Consider the following 19,388-nt stretch of genomic DNA (forward strand, 5'->3'; position numbering starts at 1 on the left):
CACTGTCCTTGAGTGGACCTACCCTTTCCTTTGCTACCCTCTTCCTCCTTGTATACACATAAAAAGCCAAGAGATTCTCCTTAATCCTGCGTGCCAAGGACATTTCATGGCCCCTTTTTGCCCTCCTAAGTCCCTGTTTAAGCTCTTTCTGGCTATCTTTGTATTCCTCGAGCCTTATCCGTTTTTAATTTTCTGAAATTTATTAATGCCTCCTTTATCACTAAGCTCACAATCTCTCTTGTCATCCAGGGTTCCCGAATCTTGCCATCTTTATCTTTCATTTTTACAGGGACATACTTGACCTGAATTGTTAACCACTGACTTTTAAAAGATTCCCACATATCGTATGTGAATTTGACCTCAAACAGCCACCCCCAGTCTAAATTCCCTAGCTCCTGCCTAATACCATCGTAGTTAGCCTTCCCCTAGTTTAGTACTTTCACTCTGGGATGACTTCCATCCTTTTCTGCAAGTATCTTGAAACTTAGAGAATTGTGATCACTGTTTCCAAAATGCCCCCCCCCTCCACTGAGACATCAACATCTGTCTGGGCTTGTTTCCCAGAACCAGGTCAGAGATGGCCCCTTCTCAAGTTGGACTACCTACATATTGCCTCAAGAAGTACTCTTGGACACATTGAACAAACTCTGCCCCATCCAAGCCCCTGGCATTAAAGGAATCCCAGTCTGTGTTGGAGAAGTTAAAATCGCCCAACACAATAACCTTGTTTTTACATCTTCCCATAATCTGCTGACAGATCAGTTCCTCCACTTCATGCTGGCTGTTGGGAGGTCTGTGGTACAATCCCAACAGTGTGATTGTACCACTCCTGTTCCTGAGTTCTATCCATATGGCCTCTCTGCATGATCCCACCAAGGTGTCCTCCCTCTGTTTAGCTGTGACATTCTCCCTAATCAGTAAAACAACACCCCCACTTCTTTTGTCACTCTCCTCTATCTCACCTGAAGCATCTAAATCCTGGAATGCTAAGCTGTCAGCCTTGCCCTTCTTTCATTCAAGTCTCCATGATTGCCACAGCAACATAGTTCCATGTAGTAATCCAAGCTTTAAGTTCATCCACCTTACCTGCCATACTCCTGGCATTAAAGCAAGCACACCTCAGACCAGCTGTCCTGTCATGTTTTGTACACTCTCCGTGTTTTATTTCTCTTAGCCTTACTGGACCCATTCACTGAGTTCTCTACAGTCTCTGTACTGTGGCCCTTTTTTGATTTTTGTCTTTGGTTTCTCTGCCTGCCCCTTTTTCCTGCCTTTTGTTTCTGATCCCACTTTACTTCCCTCTGTCTTCCTGCATCGGTTCCCATTCCCCTTCCACATTAATTTAAACCCTCCCTAACAGCACTAGCAAATACTCTGCATTGGACATTGGTTCCAGTCCTGCCCAGATGCAGACCATCTGATTTGTACTGGTCCCAGCTCCCCCAGAACTGGTTCCAATGTCCCAGGAATTTGAATCCTTTCCTCTTGCACCATCCCTCAAGCCACATGTTTACCTTGGCTATCGTGACATTCCTACTCGGGCTAGCACCTGGCACTGGTGAGATTGCTACCCTTTTGAGGGTCCTACGTTTTGGGTTAACTCCCTAAATTCAGCTTGTAGGACCTCATCCTGTTTTTTTTTACCTATATCGTTGGTGTCTATATGCACCATGACAGTTGGCTGTTTACCTCTCCCTCCAGAATGCCCTGTAGCCGCCCGAGACATTCTTGACCCTTGCACCAGGGAGGCAACATATCTTTGACAAAGGGTCATCTGGACTTGACATCAGCTTTTTTCTCGCCTTGCAGATGCTGCCAGACCTGCTGAGATTTTCCAGCATTTTCTCTTTTGGTTTCAGATTCCGGCATCCGCAGTAATTTGCTTTTAGGTAACATACCTTCCTGGAGTCTCGTTTGTGTCCACAGAAACACCTGTCGATTCCCCTTGCATTTGAATCCCCCGTCACTATAACTCTACCACCCTTTTTCTTCCTGCCCTCCTGTGCAGTGGAGCCGGCCATGGTGCCATGAACCTGGCTGCTGCCACCTTCCCCTGGTGTGCCATCTCCCCAACAGTATCCAAAACGGTATATCTTTTTGGAGGGAGGTGATCACAGGGGACCCCTGCACTGCCTTCCTACTCTTCCTCTGTCTGATGGTCACCCATTCCTACTCTCCCTCAGTTTTTATCTACGGTGTGACCAATTCACTGAATGCGCTATCCACGACTTCTTCAGCATCGTGGATGCTCCATAGTGAATCCATCCACCGATGTCACTAAACTTTTGATTTACCTCGGATGTCTTGTTTCCCACTTTGTTTACTGCAGTTGTCTCTTTAACTCTAAGCACTTTGTCTGCTGTTTACTTGGATTCCAGTGAACAATACCTTGTTCAAATTACAGTTTCTTTTGTCCCTTTGACTTCAATCTTCCTGGGACACCTCTTTTCATTTAAAATAAAAGCAAAATGCTGCAGATACTGGATAAACTCAGCAGGACTGGCAGCATCTGTGGAGAGAAACTAGAAGGATCATTTAGATCTGAAACTTTAATTCTGTTTCTCATTTTCTCTTTCTCTGCTTTCTCAAATCCTTTTCTTTAGTTTCTGGGACTTGTTTTCTTCCCATTACTCCATTGTACTGCTTCTGGTCGAGCCCTGAGAGCAGCCTTCTCTCTCACTACCTAGGGCCCAGTTAAAAACTAGAACTCTCAAAGATGTTCCCTGGTTGCTAAGCCGCAGAAAAGTCTTGTAAGCTCTGCTTACTTTCCACATCGTTAACTCACTAAGCACAATCCAGACACTGCTTGACATGAAACCAAAACCTCTAAACACGTAAACATCTTAAACTCTTTCTTGCACAAAACACTAAATTACATGCATCTATACTTTTCTAATATCCAACAATACAAACACTTTAAGTACCTCTACTTTCTGACAGTCTTTGGTATTTCTGCTACCTTATCTATCTAAAGGAGATGCTTAAAAAATGTCAACCCTAGTACAGAAGGTAATACTGCATCACCAAATTAAGGAGTCCCGAAAAAACATATCCCCTGAAAACAAAGTAGTTGACCTTAAGAAATATCAAAAGGAGCCCTCCGGATAAGAGGGGTGGGGGGTGGGGGGGGTGGGGGTGGGGGGTGGGGGGGGGGGGGGGATTATTTTGACCCCTGATATGATTAAGTAGAACCAATATGAAAGGGAAATGGTGTTCGACAAATCTGTTTTTAATAGATGTAACTAGTGTGATGGATAAAAGAGTAGTGTATTTTTAACAGCAAACATTTGACAAAGTGGTACACATGAGGATATTTCACACAATTCGAACTCCTGGGAATGGGGATAATAGCATGGATTATGGATTGATTAATTAACAAAGCTGAGAGTCACAATTTGTTTTGTGCTTTAACAAGTGAGGCACCACAACGATCAGCACTTGGATCGCAGCTATTTACAATTTACAACAAATCAGCTATTTACAACGTATATAACTGTAATGAGGGAACCAAGAATAATGTCTCCAAGTTAGTGTAATTGTCACTGCTTACATTCCAACCTAAGTTTGTATTATCAACCAAGTGGCTGCAGAAGAATATGGACACATTGGATAGGTGAACATGAAGAAAGCAGATGGAATACAATGTGGCAATATATGAAATTATCCACTTCATAAAGAGCAGAACCTGTTTTGAATGGTGAGAAACTGGGCAATGTCTGCATTTGGAGAGAATTGGGGGTCCTTGTACATGAATCACTAAATTGACATACAGGTATAGTAAACAATTGGGAAGACATGTTAGTTTTTATTAGAAAAGGATTGGAATACAGGAGTAAAGATGTCTTCATGCGTTCATGTGTAAAGATGTGTTGGTGAGCACAGTGTGCAGTTTTGGTCCCTTTACCAAAGGAAGGACATTTTTGTCTGTGAGCAAGTATAACAGAAGTCTGCTGGATTGGTTCCTGAGATAAAGGGTTTGTTATTTAAGAAGAGATTCAGCAGATAAGGTCTATATTCCCTGGACTTAAAGAGGTGATCTATTTGAAAGATCTAATACCCGAAGGAGTTTGATAGGAAATGTTCCCTGACGGGGAAATTTAGAATACTGGGTCACAATCTCAGGAAGAGGGGTTGACTATTTCGGCTAGAAGTGATGTGAAATGTCTTTACTCAAAATGTTGTGAATGTTAAGAATTCTCGATCCCAGAGATCTGTGAATGCTCAGTGACTGTGTTTAAGACAGAGGTCTATATATTTAGAGTACCAAGGGAAGGTGGAGTTGAGGCAGAAGATCCACCGTGTTGAATGGTGCAGCAGGCTTGAAGGGCCGAATTACTCCCCCTCAATATTGCTGGCGAGAAGCAAATGGAAAAACTTTGGCAAATGTATAGTACAATATAAATAAGATACAAGCCTGATTCTGTACAAAAGGACTCGATGTAAATTGCAGGAGAGATGATGCACTGATGAATGTTTTCTGCAGAACTGGTGGCAACAGAAACAAGATGGCACTTGAGAGCTGCACTGAAAGGAGCCCCAATAAAGGGATGAATGAAACTTGGAGAGGTTACTGTCATTAAACAGTGAAAGTTTTTTTTCCCTCTGGTGGATGAATGAGGCAAGAGGAAATGGAAACCAAGCTTTTGTAATGAAAAGATGAATGAATGGGAAAGGGAGGAATAAGGTTCTTGAATTTAGGACTATCAAAGTGTGGTTTACTATACCATGCATGACTATTTGAGTTCAAGACTAAAACTTCATTTCAAATGGGTGACATAAATATATGGAAACAACAGAGGGAGCTGAGGGCAAATGAGATTACAACCGAGGGTATCAGCACCAGGGCCAGAATGGCCTGCTCTTGTTTCTGTGACTATGCACCTTTTGAGTGGTTTTGTAATGTGGTGAGCTGAATTTTGGAGGATGCGTCCTATTACAAGTCCCCAAACACTACTGCTCTTGGTTTTGTTCGAGTTGATTTTATGCTGGTTGGTTTTGGTGTGAAGTCGGTACATATCAGCTTTGATGTGAATGAGTACTTGGTACTGATAGATGAGCACTAATAACTTTCTCGAAGGAAATTCTATCTTTTGCTAATGTTCTGTTTGTTTTCAAGGGAGGAAACGTGAACTCTAACCATGGCTCACACCAAGCCGAAGGTCAATGATGGGAAAATTACATATCCTCCAGGAGTAAAAGAAATCTCTGACAAAATATCAAAGGAGGAAATGGTTCGAAGGCTAAAGGTTTGTAGTTGTTTAGTTTGGTTTGAACAAAAGGAAATCAAGGTACAATCACGCAATCCAGTAGTTCAGTCAGAATGATGCAATATTGAATAGTTTACATCTATAAATTGAAATGACACAAGGCAAATTGTCATATTGCCTTGCATGTATAGTGCAGTGCAACTTTCTATAAAATGCAGAACGATATGTGGTAACCATATAATAACTTTCAGTTGGGTTTCCGACTGTGTGGTTCATGAATTTGCTCACTTGATTTTTTTTTAGGATTGATGCCAGCAAATTTTTGTTAAGATCTCAAGTGATGATCAGAAAATAGAACTGATCAGCCATGATCTGAGTGGCGGAATTGAGGAGTCTCAAGGGGCTGAATGTTTGCATTTTAGTGTCTCTGCATTTATAACAGATGCCCAAAGTAATCCACTCACTGTGTGAAAGGGTTTGTGATATGTTGAAGTTATAACGGGTGCTAATTTAAAAATAAAATATTCTTTTTACCTAGAAGGATGTTGAATAAATTGTTGGCATTCGATCAGATTGTTTTAATTTTATGTTGAGCAAAGTGTGAAGTGAAGGATGAGGACAATATTGCTATAAAAACAAAAGGTCCGGTTCTAATGGGGATGTGGAAGCAAAGACCCCTGGGTGTTTGTGCATAAATCATTTGAAAGTGGCAAGGCAGCTTGAGAAAGCTGTTCATGAAGCATGGGGGATCCTGGGCTTTATTTGTAGGGGAATAGATACAAAACCAAAACAAGGCCATTATGATGAAACTGCATAAAACACTGGTTTGCCCTCAGCTGGAGTAATGAGTCCAGTTCTGGGCACCACACTTTAGAAAGGTTTAGAAGGCATTAGGACGGGTTCATAGAAATGATTCCAAATGGTTCCAGAGCGCGGTTCCATGGATATGTTGGAGAAGTTGAAGTTGTTATCCTTGGAAGAGAAAATTAAAAGGAGATTTGATGATAGGTGCTCAAAATCATGAGGGGTCTGGACAGAATAGATGGGAGAAGCTGTTTGAATTTTCAAAGATCAAGAACCAGAGATCACCAGTTTGAGGCGATTGGCAAAATTGTGAAATGAGGAAAGATTTTTATTTTACACAGCGAGTGGCTAGAATCTGGAATGCACTGCCTGAGTGTATGGTGGAAGTAGTTTTCCATCCTGGCTGTCCAATTCTCATTTGAAAATCTGAAGCGAAAAATTTGCAGGGGAAAAGATGGGACTGGGTAACTTGCTCTTAAGAGCTGCGATGGTGACGAAGGGTCAAAATATTGTAACGGCTCTTTGATTCTACGAACTAAATTCATGACCTGGCAAGCATCCCGTTAAGCTGTTCAGGTGATGTACGGAAGCTTGTTGACCAAGCTTGTTTTCCTAGGTGATGGCTACTTTTAAATTGTTCTCGATCACTTTTTATCTGAGATAACATGCAGGCAAAAAGTAAGAATGATAATTATCATCTTTGTTACTTTGTGTTTGGTCGAAGGGAGTGAGCTGTAAACATCAGGTTCAGTTAAAATAATCATATGGAATACAACAATTTCTGAGAGAATTGGAAAGTGGAGTAATTTGTTACAACCCCAGCAGTCCATGTCGGAGGCTCTTGGGTCTGGGTTTCAACTTGTGGCTGCCCTCTTTGCTGAAATCCTAAGTTCTAGTTTTGACTTGGAGGTGTTTGGTAGAGCAAGTAACTTCTTTATCACACAAGGGAATCTGAAGAAGTTGTTTTGGTTTGCAATTTGCTTTGCTTTACCATCTAACTACATATGAGCTGCAAGCAAACTTGTTTTTGTATGGTATTATACAAGAAGGCCATGTATTTCCTCGTAAAGGAGAAATTTAATTCGAGCATTTGCCTTGCTGCTCGTAAATGTTGTGTTCAATGAAATGTTGGAATTGGACTGTTAAGTAATTGTATCTAATGTTTTTTAGATGGTTGTAAAAACCTTCATGGATATGGACCAGGATTCAGAGGATGAGAAGGAGCTTTATCTCAATCTGGCGTTGCATCTTGCTTCTGATTTTTTCCTGAAACATCCTGACAAGGATGTGCGTCTGCTGGTTGCCTGCTGCCTAGCTGATATTTTTAGAATCTATGCCCCAGAGGCACCTTATACGTCACCAGATAAACTTAAGGTAGCATTTCATCTCTCTGCAACTTTAAGTTAACTTTTTAAATACAATATTGTTTCTCCCTCCACCCTCCCCATGTATCCATTTTGTTTTTAAAATGCTGTCTTGCATTCGGAATATGAAGTCTTTGTTTCTCACATTTTGTTAAAGAATTTTGAAACGCTCTAAATATTCAATTTCATTCCATTTAGGATATTTTTATGTTCATAACAAGACAGCTGAAGGGATTAGAAGACACAAAAAGTGCACAGTTTAACAGATATTTCTACTTACTTGAGGTGAGTGGTATGGAATGCTTTAAGGATTCAACCATTCTGAATATGGATCATTGATTACATACATTAAGGCTCATTCTGCCCGCAGAATAATCACCGTCCTTGCACAAAATAGTGACTTGTAACTTCTACTGTTCAAAAATTTTATGGCTTTTAAGTATAAAAATTGTTGGATTTGACTACTTTGCAGGCCAAGATATATGAAACAAAATTGGCATAGAAAAGGCCTAACATTATGCACTCTTTTAATTTTCTCTTTGTACCCTTTCAGTTTTTGAATGAATGCACTAAGCATCAATTCTCAGTTATGGCATTCCATCCTGATAACTCTTTACATAATGAGATTTATTTTAATTTTTTCCCCTTAGGGTATCTAGTACTTGGCATCCTTGTGTTTAATTTAGCTACCATGAAGTAATATTGGTTTGTTTTCTTTATTTTATCATACCTAACATTGCTGTAGAATATCTTGCTTCCCTTCTGTCATGATTAATTGAGAGAATATAGTTGTTCTAGCCTTTCTATGCATCATAGATTCATGATGTCCATGATAATCTACATAAAATTTTCCAGGGCTAATACATTTTTCATCTTGTAGAGAGGTTGAAGTATTCCAGAAATCATCTAAACTTTGTTGTGAATAGAGATTTTACAGCCTTTTTTAGATTTTGTCTTTTGTCTGCAGCCTAGCCGTGCATACTACCAAATTTCAGGGCTTATTAATGCTTATGTAAATTTTTTTATCATTTTAGTCAAAAGTGTCACAGCAAGAACTGATGGGAAGAACACAATTAAAGGTTAAAGGCTCTTTAGCTGAATTAGCAGCAAGGTGGGTGAATTGATAGCATAAATAGAAATAAATGGGAATATGATAATCATTACAGTGACGTAGTTGCAAAGTGACCAGGGTGGGAAATTGAACATTCATGAAAGGACAGGAAGAAAAGAGAAGGAGGCAGGTAGCTCTGTTAGTCCAAGATGTCATCAGTACAGTAGTGAAAAATAATGTTGGTTGCAAAAATAGAGATATCAAATCAGTTTTGGACAGAAATTAGAAGTAGCACGGGAGGGAAGTCACTGGTGGGATTAGTTTATAGGCCGCCCCTAATGGTAGTTATACTTAGGACAGCATATAAATGAAGTCGTAATGGGGGCTTGTAAGAAAGGTACTGAAATCATCCTGGGTGACTTTAAACTACTTATAGATTTGATAAATCAAATTAGCAAAGGTAGTCTTGAGAATTCATTCATATTGTATTTGGGGCTGTTTCTTTGAGCAGTACATTCAAGAACTAACCAGGGAATATACTATTTTAAGCTTGGTAATATGTAATGAAACAGGATTAATTAAATGATCTAGTAGTAAAGGATCAATAGCAAGAGTGATCATGGTATGATAGAATTTCATTTTCAGTTTGGGGGTGCAAAACTTGGGTCTGAAACTAGGGCCTTAAATATAAATAAAGGCATTTACAAGGGAATAGAATACCAAATTGGCTACAGTGGACTGGGAAAATACCAGTAGGTTAAAAGGCAAGCCAGTAGATAGGCAATGGCGGACATTCAAGGAGATCATTCATAAACTCTCAACAAAGATATATTCCATTAAGAAAGACTCTGAGAAGGATGCACTATTTGAAGCTAACTAGGGAAGTTAAAGATGGTATCGAAGCTAAGCAACTTATCCATACTGCTGCAAAGGTGGTAGACCAGAAGATTGGCAAAAATTTTTGAAACTGGTAAAGGGATAACTTAAATAAAGTTGAAAGCTTATTTATTAGTGTCACAGGTAGGCTTACATTAACACTACAATGAAGTTACTGTGAAAATCCCCCCCATCGCCACACTCCGGTGCCTGTTCAGGTACACTGAGGGAGAATTTAGAATGGCCAGTGCACCTAAGCAGCATGGTTTTCGGACCGTGGGAGGAAACCGGAGCACCCAGAGGAAACCCACATAGACACGGGGAGAACGTGCAGACTCCGCACAGAATCAAGCCTGGGTCCCTGGCGCTGTGAGACAGCAGTGCTAACCACTATGTATCCTGCCACTGTGCCACCCTACAAGGGAGACATTGGGAGTATGAGAGAAAACTAGCAAGAAGGAATAAAAACATGATAGTGAGAGCTTCTACAAGTATACAGAAAGAAGCTGAAATAAATGTTAGTCCCTTGGAGAATGAGAATGTGGATTTAATATTGGAAAGCGAGGAAATGGCAGAGGCTTTGAACACCGCACGGTGGCACAGTGATTCGCACAACTGCCTCACAGAGCCAGGGCGCCAGAGATCCAGGTTCAATTCCGGTCTCGATCACTGTCTGTGTGGCATTTGCATGTTCTCCCTGTGTCTGTATGGGTTTCCTCTGGGTGCTCCAGTTTCCTCCCACAGTCCAAAGATATGCGGGTTTGGTTGATTGGCCATGCCAAATTGACCCTATTGTCAGGGGGATTCACAGGGTTAATGTGTGGGGTACGTGAATAGGGCCTGGGTGGGATTGTGGTTGGTGCAGACTCAAAGGGCCGAATGGTCTCCTTCTATACTGATAAGATTCTATGTTAGTTTTCCGAGTACGTTTTTTTCTAATAGGACTAAAAGCTGGCAAGTCCTCTGGACCTGATGGTCTTAGTCCTAGGATCTTAAAATAATTAGCTGCCGAGATAGTGGATACATTGGTTCTAATCTTCCAAAAAGCTCTGGACCCTGGAAAGGTCCAAGCAGACTGGAAAGCTGCAAATGTCAAGAAAGCAGAAAATATATGTCATTGGAAAAATGATGAAATTCACTATTTCAAAGCTAGTGGCAGTACATTTATAAAATCATAATACAATTCCGTGAAGTTAGCATGGTTTTATGAAAGAAAAATCATGTTTGACAAATTTGTTAGTTGTCTGAGATGTAACAAGCAGGGTGCAAAAAGAGAACCATAAGGGGAGTGTATTTAGATCTTCCAAAGGCATTCAATAAGGTGACACATAAAAGTACTGCGCAAGTTACAGGAGGTCTTGTGCTGCAATAGATAGTGCGCATTTCTCTTAGCCAGAACCTCTGGGTTCAAGCCGAGTTCAAGTCCGACTAGGGAACTTGTTGATTCTGAAAGGAGGGATCATGATGTGGCTCAATGTGAGCTGGTTCATCCTTCTATTCCCCAAGGAGAAACTAGTGTCTTTGTGAAGATAGAAAATAAACAAACAAGAGCTCATGGTGTTGCAAGTAAACATTATCTTGGATAGAAACAGGGTCTGGATAAATGGGTAATTTTCAGGCTGGCAAACTGACTAGTGGAGTGCCACAGGGATCAGTGTTGGGTCTTCAGCTATTTACAATCTATATTAATGATTTTGATGAAGGGGCGGATTATTGTAGCCAAATTTGTTGATGTAACAAAGAAAGGCAAGTTGCAAGAGGAGAATAATTTGTGGGCAAAAATTGAAAAATATGTGGGGAATATCAGATTGTTATTCTCCAACAAAATGCACAATGTAGAATATTATTTAAATGGCAAAAAACTACAATGCAGCAGTACAGCGGAATTTGGGTGTCCTTGTACTTGTATCTCAAAAAGGAAGCATGCAGAAACAGCAAGTAATTAAGAAGGCAATTGGAATGTTGGCCTTTATTGCAAGGGGGTTTGAGCAGAAATGTAGGCAAGTATTCATCCAATTGCATTGGTGAGACCACACCTGGAATACTGTGTAAAAGAAGGGATATACTTGCATTGGAGACAGCTCAGAAGGTTCACTAGGTTGATTCCTGGGATCAAGGGATTCTCTAATTTGGAAAGGTTGAGCAGGTTTTTCCCATGCTCATTCGAGTTGAGAAGAATGAAAGACGATTTTAATGAAATGTAACAGATCCGTGGGGGCTTAACATGGTAGATGCCGAGAATGCTTTCCTCTTTCGTGGGGAATCTAGAATTGGAGAGTTTGCAAATAAGGGATCTCTCATTTAAGTTGGAGCTAATGTGTGGAATTTTTCTCCCCTCCACTGTGTTTCGCAGTGGTGGGAGGTGGCACTGGCTTGCTGACAGCAGGATGTAATGGTCCTGCCGTGTTAACAGGGTTTCCCATTGAACACACCCTTGTTACTGGGAAATCCGCAGCAGGGCAGGGACTGTAAGATTCCACTGGCATGAACGGGAGCAAGATTTCGGCAGTGGAGGGATTTCTTCTGGAGGCTCCTTTTATCTTTGGAATTTGTTAACCTAGAGACACCTGAGTCGTTCAATATTTGAGGCTCAAGTTGACAAGATCTTTGATCTCCAAGGTAGTCGACAGTAATGGAGGGCTGGCAGGGAAATGGAGTTAAGGTCACATCAAATCTGCCATGAATGGTAGAACAGACTTGAGAGATTGGATTCTTCCTATTTCTTGTCTTCAAAACTTGATCCTCTTTCACCAAGAACAGAGGCTACTGAGCCTACTAAAACTGAGTCAAAGAAAAGATCGCATATACCCATCTGCTTCCTTGTCCATAGCCATTGAAGATCATCTTGTCTCTCCATAAATACTGGGAAAAAATAATTTATTAAGCAATTTTTCATTTGCTTATCTACCCCAGTCTAAGCATGCTAATTTTTGAATGCCCCCAATTCTATAAAAGATCTCTTTCCAAACGTGTTAATTATTTGCTATTTCCTTTTTACGTTGGATTTTTTTTAACATCCTTTTTGGAATCACCCACTTGGTGATTCTTTTTATTCTATTCGTGGTATTTTATTTCTCAGACTCATTTTGGGTTGCTACGTACTGCTTTGTTTTATTTTCAGTCTTAATGCAATCTCTTTTTTTCCTTTTTGGGATGTTGTTAGACTCTGTTGTACCTGTTTACTTACACCTGTTAATCCACTACTCTGAGTTACTCTTCTAACTTACGCCTGAGATCACCTCTTTAATTCTTTCACAAATTGCTTTTCTCAAATTAAAATCCATCTTGTTTGAATTATATATTTTTCATTGAAACTATATTCATTACAGTTACTCAATCCTAATTTTTCTCCATATTGCTGCGTTGCTCTGGTTCATTCTGCAAAATTTGGAGATGCCGGCGTTGGACTGGGTTGGGCACAGTAAGAAGTCTCACAACACCAGGCTAAAGTCCAACAGGTTTATTTGGCAGTACAAGCTTTCGGAATCTCCCTCCTTCAGGTGAGTGAGGAGTTCTGTTCACAAACAGGGCATATACAGGCACAAATTCAATTTACAAGATAATGGTTGGAATGCTTGGCCCTCTCTCCACTTACATTGTCTGTACCTTTAAGACTTGATTACCTGTAAAGACTCGCATTCCAGCCATTATCTTGTAAATTGAGTTTGTGTCTGTATATGCCCTGTTTTCGAACACAACTCCTCACTCATCTGAAAAAGGAGCGAGACTCCGAAAGCTTGTGCTGCCAAATAAACCTGTTGGACTTTAACCTGGTGTTGTGAGACTTCTTACTGTCATTCCCCAAAACCAGCTCCAGCATTGCACCTTTCCTTGTAGGGATTGTTATCTACTGACACACGTCAAATCTCTCCCCATTTAAATGTCTCTGCTGCCAATGCAGCTTTAAATGTGGCTGGAGAAAGGTAAGCAATTCTTGATCAGAAACTAATATGCTATTTACTTCTGTTTAAATAATACCATGTAATGAAATATTAAGAATTATTATTAATGAGTGCAAGCTCATTCCTGTCCTGAAAGTATCAATAATTAATCTTGACTTCCTGCAGCCCACCTATTTTTCACCGAGGGTGCTAATGCCTTGGTGAATGCAGTCCCTTTTAGCTATGTATTTGAAGGCCATTTTGTGTGTGTGAACCTTGAGAACCAGTTTATTTGGGTCTATTCATCATTGAAAGGGCCATGATAATCAATCTTGATTCTGCTGCAGAAGCTGAGTCACTGGTGATCAGGAATGGAAACACTTGTCTGCCCCTTCTCTCCCTACTCTAAAATACAGCAGTAGTGGACATAATATACTTGTACTTTTCTGCCTGTAGATCATGCACTGCATCAGTCAGAGGATAGTTTGATATTTTGTGGTCCATGCTTCTGGTGCCAGTGTGTTATGAAGGCCATAATTGTTAGGAAATATGTTTCCTTTTGGAAAAAGAAATGGCTCAGTCCTTTCATAGAACTCTTTCTCCAGCATTTGGACGTACAATCTTAGCCTTTTCTCTAATTTTGAAGTTTTGTTACTGGCGCACGCGCATGTGTAGGTCACTATTTGAAAGGACTATGAGCTAAATATGAGATCTCTGAATCCCCATTCTTCACAAGTGCATTAACCAGCTATGCTTCCAGTATTACTTTTCCAGATGTGGAATGTTGCATTACACATGAATGTGATTACTCAAATTGGCAAAATAATCTTTGTGTTGAAAATGTGAATTTCCCCTGTCCTTTCCCCTCAAATCATTTTTATCATCAGTCTGTACAGTATTCTTCTAGCAATTGTAGGAAGATCTGCTATAATCTTTGCAATGTTGCTTTTGATTCACCATTTTGGTGCTCAAGTACCTCTGACTAGTTACTGTTGTTCCTCACTGAGTCAAAATGTTCAATTACCTTGGGCACCACTTTTGATGACGCCAAATTTATCTCATGGAGAGGCAAGTACAACATTTTATTTTCATAAAATATCCTTTGTCCTGTGGTGAACTCAAATTGAATTATTTCTGCCATTAGAAGAATAATCAAATTTTTTTGTTTCATTATAGAACATTGCCTGGGTAAAGTCATATAATATCTGCTTTGAACTGGAGGATAGTAATGATATCTTCACTCAATTGTATAGAACACTTTTCCAAGTCATAAAGTAAGTTGGTGCTTGCATGAAATATAATGAGTAACTGTAGAGCAATTTTTAATACTTTATCTGTGCTCTCTATTTAATTGGTCTCTCTTCACCTCTTCAAGTCTCCTTTCTGGTCAGAGAATTTTATGTGCTCGTACATAGATCTTTCAGCTGAGTGATCTGTTTACTTGCAATTATATAACTCTCTCTCAATATTCTAACCAAGAAGTAAGTGATCCTGATAGATTACCAGGCTCACAAAATTGGTTGTGTGGGGCATGGCAGTGGGTGAAAGAGGAAAGTATTTTATGTACAAAAAAAATCAAAACAACAAAATAATACCCAGGTTTATTGTATGTGTATTTCAGTGAAAGCTGACCAACCTTTAATAAGAAAATTTATAAGTAAAAGGGCCACTGAAGCAAGTTACACATTCTAGTAGTAGAGTGTCCTTGGATTCATGGAAACAAAATGGGAAATAACAGCTGACAATCAGAGTTTAGCATGCAGGTGCTGTTGATCAGTATTCAGTATGCAAAATGCACAGGCCAATTCTTGGTGCCCACCATAGATACTTTAACTGGAGAGTGGGGGAGGTGGACAATTTGATCTCCACTTCAGTGTGCATCTCCTGGTTTCTGGTTGGCTCAGAAAGGTACTGGTGATGATGGAAGCTGCTCTTAAACACAGATTTAGGAGAATATCGATGGGAGGAGGTGTTAGTCGTGTAAAAAGGCTTTTAATTCTTCAATTGGAAACTAGCGCCACCTTGTGCATGAGCAAGTAGTTTACCTTGATATCTGGAAATAGACAATGGTACTTTATTAATGACACTGTATTTTGGTGTACCAAAGCATTGTGCTGTGGCTGTTGTGTTGCCATTTGGTGAGTTTGTTATCTTTTGGGGGCTCTTGGATGAAAATTAGCGAACAAAAGGAGGTTTATTCCGTTCTGTTCACCTCCTGGTTGCCGGTCTGAGGATATCACTGTTGAAGGAGGTAATTTTCCAGCAATGAAATGGCATGTGTCCTGGAAATGTAAAAGATTTCAAAGGTGAATTTGAGTGGGAAACTTAAATTGTACATTAAGATTTAAGCACTTGGAGAGCAATTTCCTATTTTTTTTGAAGAAGTTGTTTGTGGTAGTCCTATCATCCATAAAGCTAATTGTGACTTCTCCTAAGTGGTACCAGTAAGTTTTCAAGAATTTTGTTCTGCATCTTGGCGTTAGTTTTTTTTTTAGTTACTTGTTGGGACTTGAGACACAAAAATGAATTTTGCACAAATTACTGACATCAGCTCTTGGTTTATTGCCCTAGTGGTTCAGCAGGCTTGCTCATTGCCCAGCTAACCCATACAGGCCACAAGGTCCTGAGTTCAATTCTTCTCTCCATGTTGAGGAAGTTATCATGCAATTGAGATGGTGCTCGGGGTGCTCTGGTACTCGGGTATCGGGTATGGTACCAGAGCTGTTGCTCCTATCTTATTGGACATGAGGCGTCGACGAAGAATCCAGAGAGTTCAAATCCTACAGTAATGGTTTGAGAATTTCAATTCCGTTTAAAGAAATATTTAGTGAAATTGACCATGAAGTTTGTTTTGTGATCTTGGTAGAGTTCAGCAACTTTTGAAAGGAAATTTGAATTTGTCATTAAATGAAAAGGCTACTTTGAAAGAAAAATTGACACAAGAAAAACAAGCACCATCAACTTAAAACACTGTCTCGTAGGCACTTGCACTTTAAATCAAAATTCTGATATTCTCAATATCAAACAAGAATCCCTTTTATATGTTGTAACCAGGTAGCACAGTGGTTACCACTGCTGCTTCACAGTGCCAGGGACCCGAGTTCAATTCCAGCCTTGGTGACTATGGGTCTGATTTTACCATTTACATTCTAAGTGCTGAATCTGGGTGCAATTCAGATCCGACTTGGAAAACTGTTCTCAGGCGCCCCCATACGTACTCAGCCTGAAATAAAATCATGAGTCTGAATTGCACTGTGGGCGGGGCTTATCACACCTGAAACGTCATAGCTCCGATCAGAGCCTTCAACGGCGCTTAAGAACATAGAACATTACAGCGTAGTACAGGCCCTTCGGCCCTCGATGTTGCGTCGACCTGTGAAACCAATCTAAAGCCCATCTAACCTACACTATATTCCAATATCATCCATATGTTTATCCAATGACCATTTAAATTCCCTTAATGTTGGCGAGTCCACTACTGTTGCAGGCAGGGCATTCCACGCCCTTACTACTCTCCGAGTAAAGAACCTACCTCTTGACATCTGTCCTATATCTATCACCCCTCAATTTAAAGCTATGTCCCCTCGTGCTAGCCATCACCATCTGAGGAAAAAGGCTCTCACTGTCCACCCTATCTAATCCTCTGATCATCTTGTATGCCTCTATTAAGTCACCTCTTAACCTTCTTCTCTCTAACGAAAACAGCCTCAAGTCCCTCAGCCTTTCTTCATAGGACCTTCCCACCATACCAGGCAACATCCTGATAAATCTCCTCTGCACCCTTTCCAATGCTTCCACATCCTTCCTATAATGGGGCGACCAGAACTGTACGCAGTACTCCAAGTGCGGCCGCACCAGAGTTTTGTACAGCTTGTGCGGTGAAAAAAAATTTGAAGAACACACCCCTGTCACATTTTTGCTCCCAGGCCACAAGCAGTGGGTGAAGTGGCCCGGGAGCAAAATGCGAGAGTGATGGCCCCCACAGACACCCTTCCCCGCCCCATCCCAAAACATAACTGTCCCCCTTATCCAACCACCCTCCTCCGCTACCCAGACCGATTGCGACCCCCCACCACCATTGATCTGAGTCAGAGAGCTGTTGGAAGCTCTGAACGTACCTTTTCAGAAGCTGGAGCGCCCGAAACAGACCTTTGCCGAGCATGTCTGTTTCGCGCTGAATCTGGACGGGCGAACGCAATGGTAAAGGGAGAAATGCTGGTACAGTTGGGCGGGCAGCCCATTTATTCAATTTAAATGCATGCAAATCGCTGTTGCGCCTGTTTTGGGTGCGATTCGGATCGTGGCCATTTTTGGGCCTTGGTAAAGTGGGCATCTGCACTGATGCAGGTACGGATCGTGCTAATCGCCTCACGCCTGACTTTACCAAGTTTCTGCGCCCGAAAACAGGTGTGACGCAATGGTAAAATCGGGCCCTACCTGCTGGAGTTTGCAGGTTCTCCCCATGTCTGTGTGGGTTTCCTCCAACAGTCTGAATGACGTGCTGGTTAGGTGCATTGGCTATTCTAAATTCTCCTTCAGTGTATCCGAACAGGCTCCTGAGTGTGGCAACTAGGGAATTTTCACTGTAACTTCATTGCAGTATTAATCTAAGTCTACTTGTGACATTAATAAATGAACTTTGATTTGAGTGTTCATTTGTTTCTTTTGGAGCCAAACTCATGTGCGTTGCAGCTTCTAGAAACTGATTCTGTCTAATTTCCAAGTCTAGAATTAGACTTCCAAACACATTCTCTGTGAGGGTCCCACTGCCAATACCTTGCACTAGTTTTAACATGATGTGGAGATGCCGGCGTTGGACTGGGGTAAGCACAGTAAGAAGTCTCACAACACCAGGTTAAAGTCCAACAGGTTTATTTGGTAGCAAATACCATAAGCTTTTGGAGCTTGCTGCTCCTTCGTCAGATGGAGTGGTCTCTGTGGACAGAGATGGAGTGGACAGAGACCACTCCATCTGACGAAGGAAAATCGCTGTTGTAACCCCACTGTTCAAGAAGGGAACAAGAAAAAAGATGGAAAATTATAGGCCAATTAGCCTAACCTCAGTTGTTGGCAAAATTCTAGAATCCATCGTTAAGGATGAGATTTCTAAATTCTTGGAAGTGCAGGGTCGGATTAAGACAAGTCAGCATGGATTTAGTAAGGGGAGGTCGTGCCTGACAAACCTGTTAGAGTTCTTTGAAGAGATAACAAATAGGTTAGACCAAGGAGAGCCAATGGATGTTATCTATCTTGACTTCCAAAAGGCCTTTGACAAGGTGCCTCACGGGAGACTGCTGAGTAAAATAAGGGCCCATGGTATTCGAGGCAAGGTACTAACATGGATTGACGATTGGCTGTCAGACAGAAGGCAGAGAGTTGGGATAAAAGGTTCTTTCTCAGAATGGCAACCGGTGACAAGTGGTGTCCCGCAGGGTTCAGTGTTGGGGCCACAGCTGTTCTCTTTATATATTAACGATCTAGATGACGGGACTGGGAGCATTCTGGCCAAGTTTGCCGATGATACAAAGATAGGTGGAGGGGCAGGTAGTATTGAGGAGGTGGGGAGGCTGCAGAAAGATTTAGACAGTTTAGGAGAGTGGTCCAAGAAGTGGCTGATGAAATTCAACGTGGGCAAGTGCGAGGTCGTACACTTTGGAAAAAAGAATAGAGGCATGGACTATTTTCTAAACGGTGACAAAATTCATAATGCTAAAGTGCAAAGGGACTTGGGAGTCCTAGTCCAGGATTCTCTAAAGGTAAACTTGCAGGTTGAGTCCGTAATTAAGAAAGCAAATGTAATGTTGTCATTTATCTCAAGAGGCTTGGAATACAAAAGCAGGGATGTACTTCTGAGGCTTTATAAAGCACTGGTTAGGCCCCATTTGGAGTACTGTGAGCAATTTTGGGCCCCACACCTCAGGAAGGACATACTGGCACTGGAGCGGGTCCAGCGGAGATTCACACGGATGATCCCAGGAATGGTAGGCCTGACATACGATGAACGTCTGAGGATCGTGGGATTATATTCATTGGAGTTTAGGAGGTTGAGGGGAGATCTGATAGAAACTTACAAGATAATGAACGGCTTAGATAGGATGGACGTAGGGAAGTTGTTTCCATTAACAGGGGAGACTAGGACGCGGGGGCACAGCCTTAGAATAAAAGGGAGTCACTTTAGAACAGAGATGAGGAGAAATTTCTTCAG

General features: G+C 41.1%; 1 protein-coding gene across 1 annotated transcript in view; it reads left to right on the top strand.

Moving 5' to 3' along the window:
• pds5b (PDS5 cohesin associated factor B) overlaps positions 1 to 19,388 on the top strand; it is a 187,644-nt gene that overhangs the window by 45,676 nt on the left and 122,580 nt on the right. The window contains exons 2-5 of the mRNA XM_078222232.1: positions 5,117 to 5,246; positions 7,182 to 7,385; positions 7,574 to 7,660; positions 14,360 to 14,457. Coding sequence (XP_078078358.1) covers positions 5,139 to 5,246; positions 7,182 to 7,385; positions 7,574 to 7,660; positions 14,360 to 14,457 — 497 coding nt within the window. The 5' untranslated portion in view covers positions 5,117 to 5,138. The remainder of the gene's footprint in view (positions 1 to 5,116; positions 5,247 to 7,181; positions 7,386 to 7,573; positions 7,661 to 14,359; positions 14,458 to 19,388) is intronic.

The sequence above is a fragment of the Mustelus asterias genome, chromosome 10 (genome assembly GCF_964213995.1).
Source record: "Mustelus asterias chromosome 10, sMusAst1.hap1.1, whole genome shotgun sequence".
In the NCBI taxonomy this organism is placed as follows: Eukaryota; Metazoa; Chordata; class Chondrichthyes; order Carcharhiniformes; family Triakidae; genus Mustelus; species Mustelus asterias.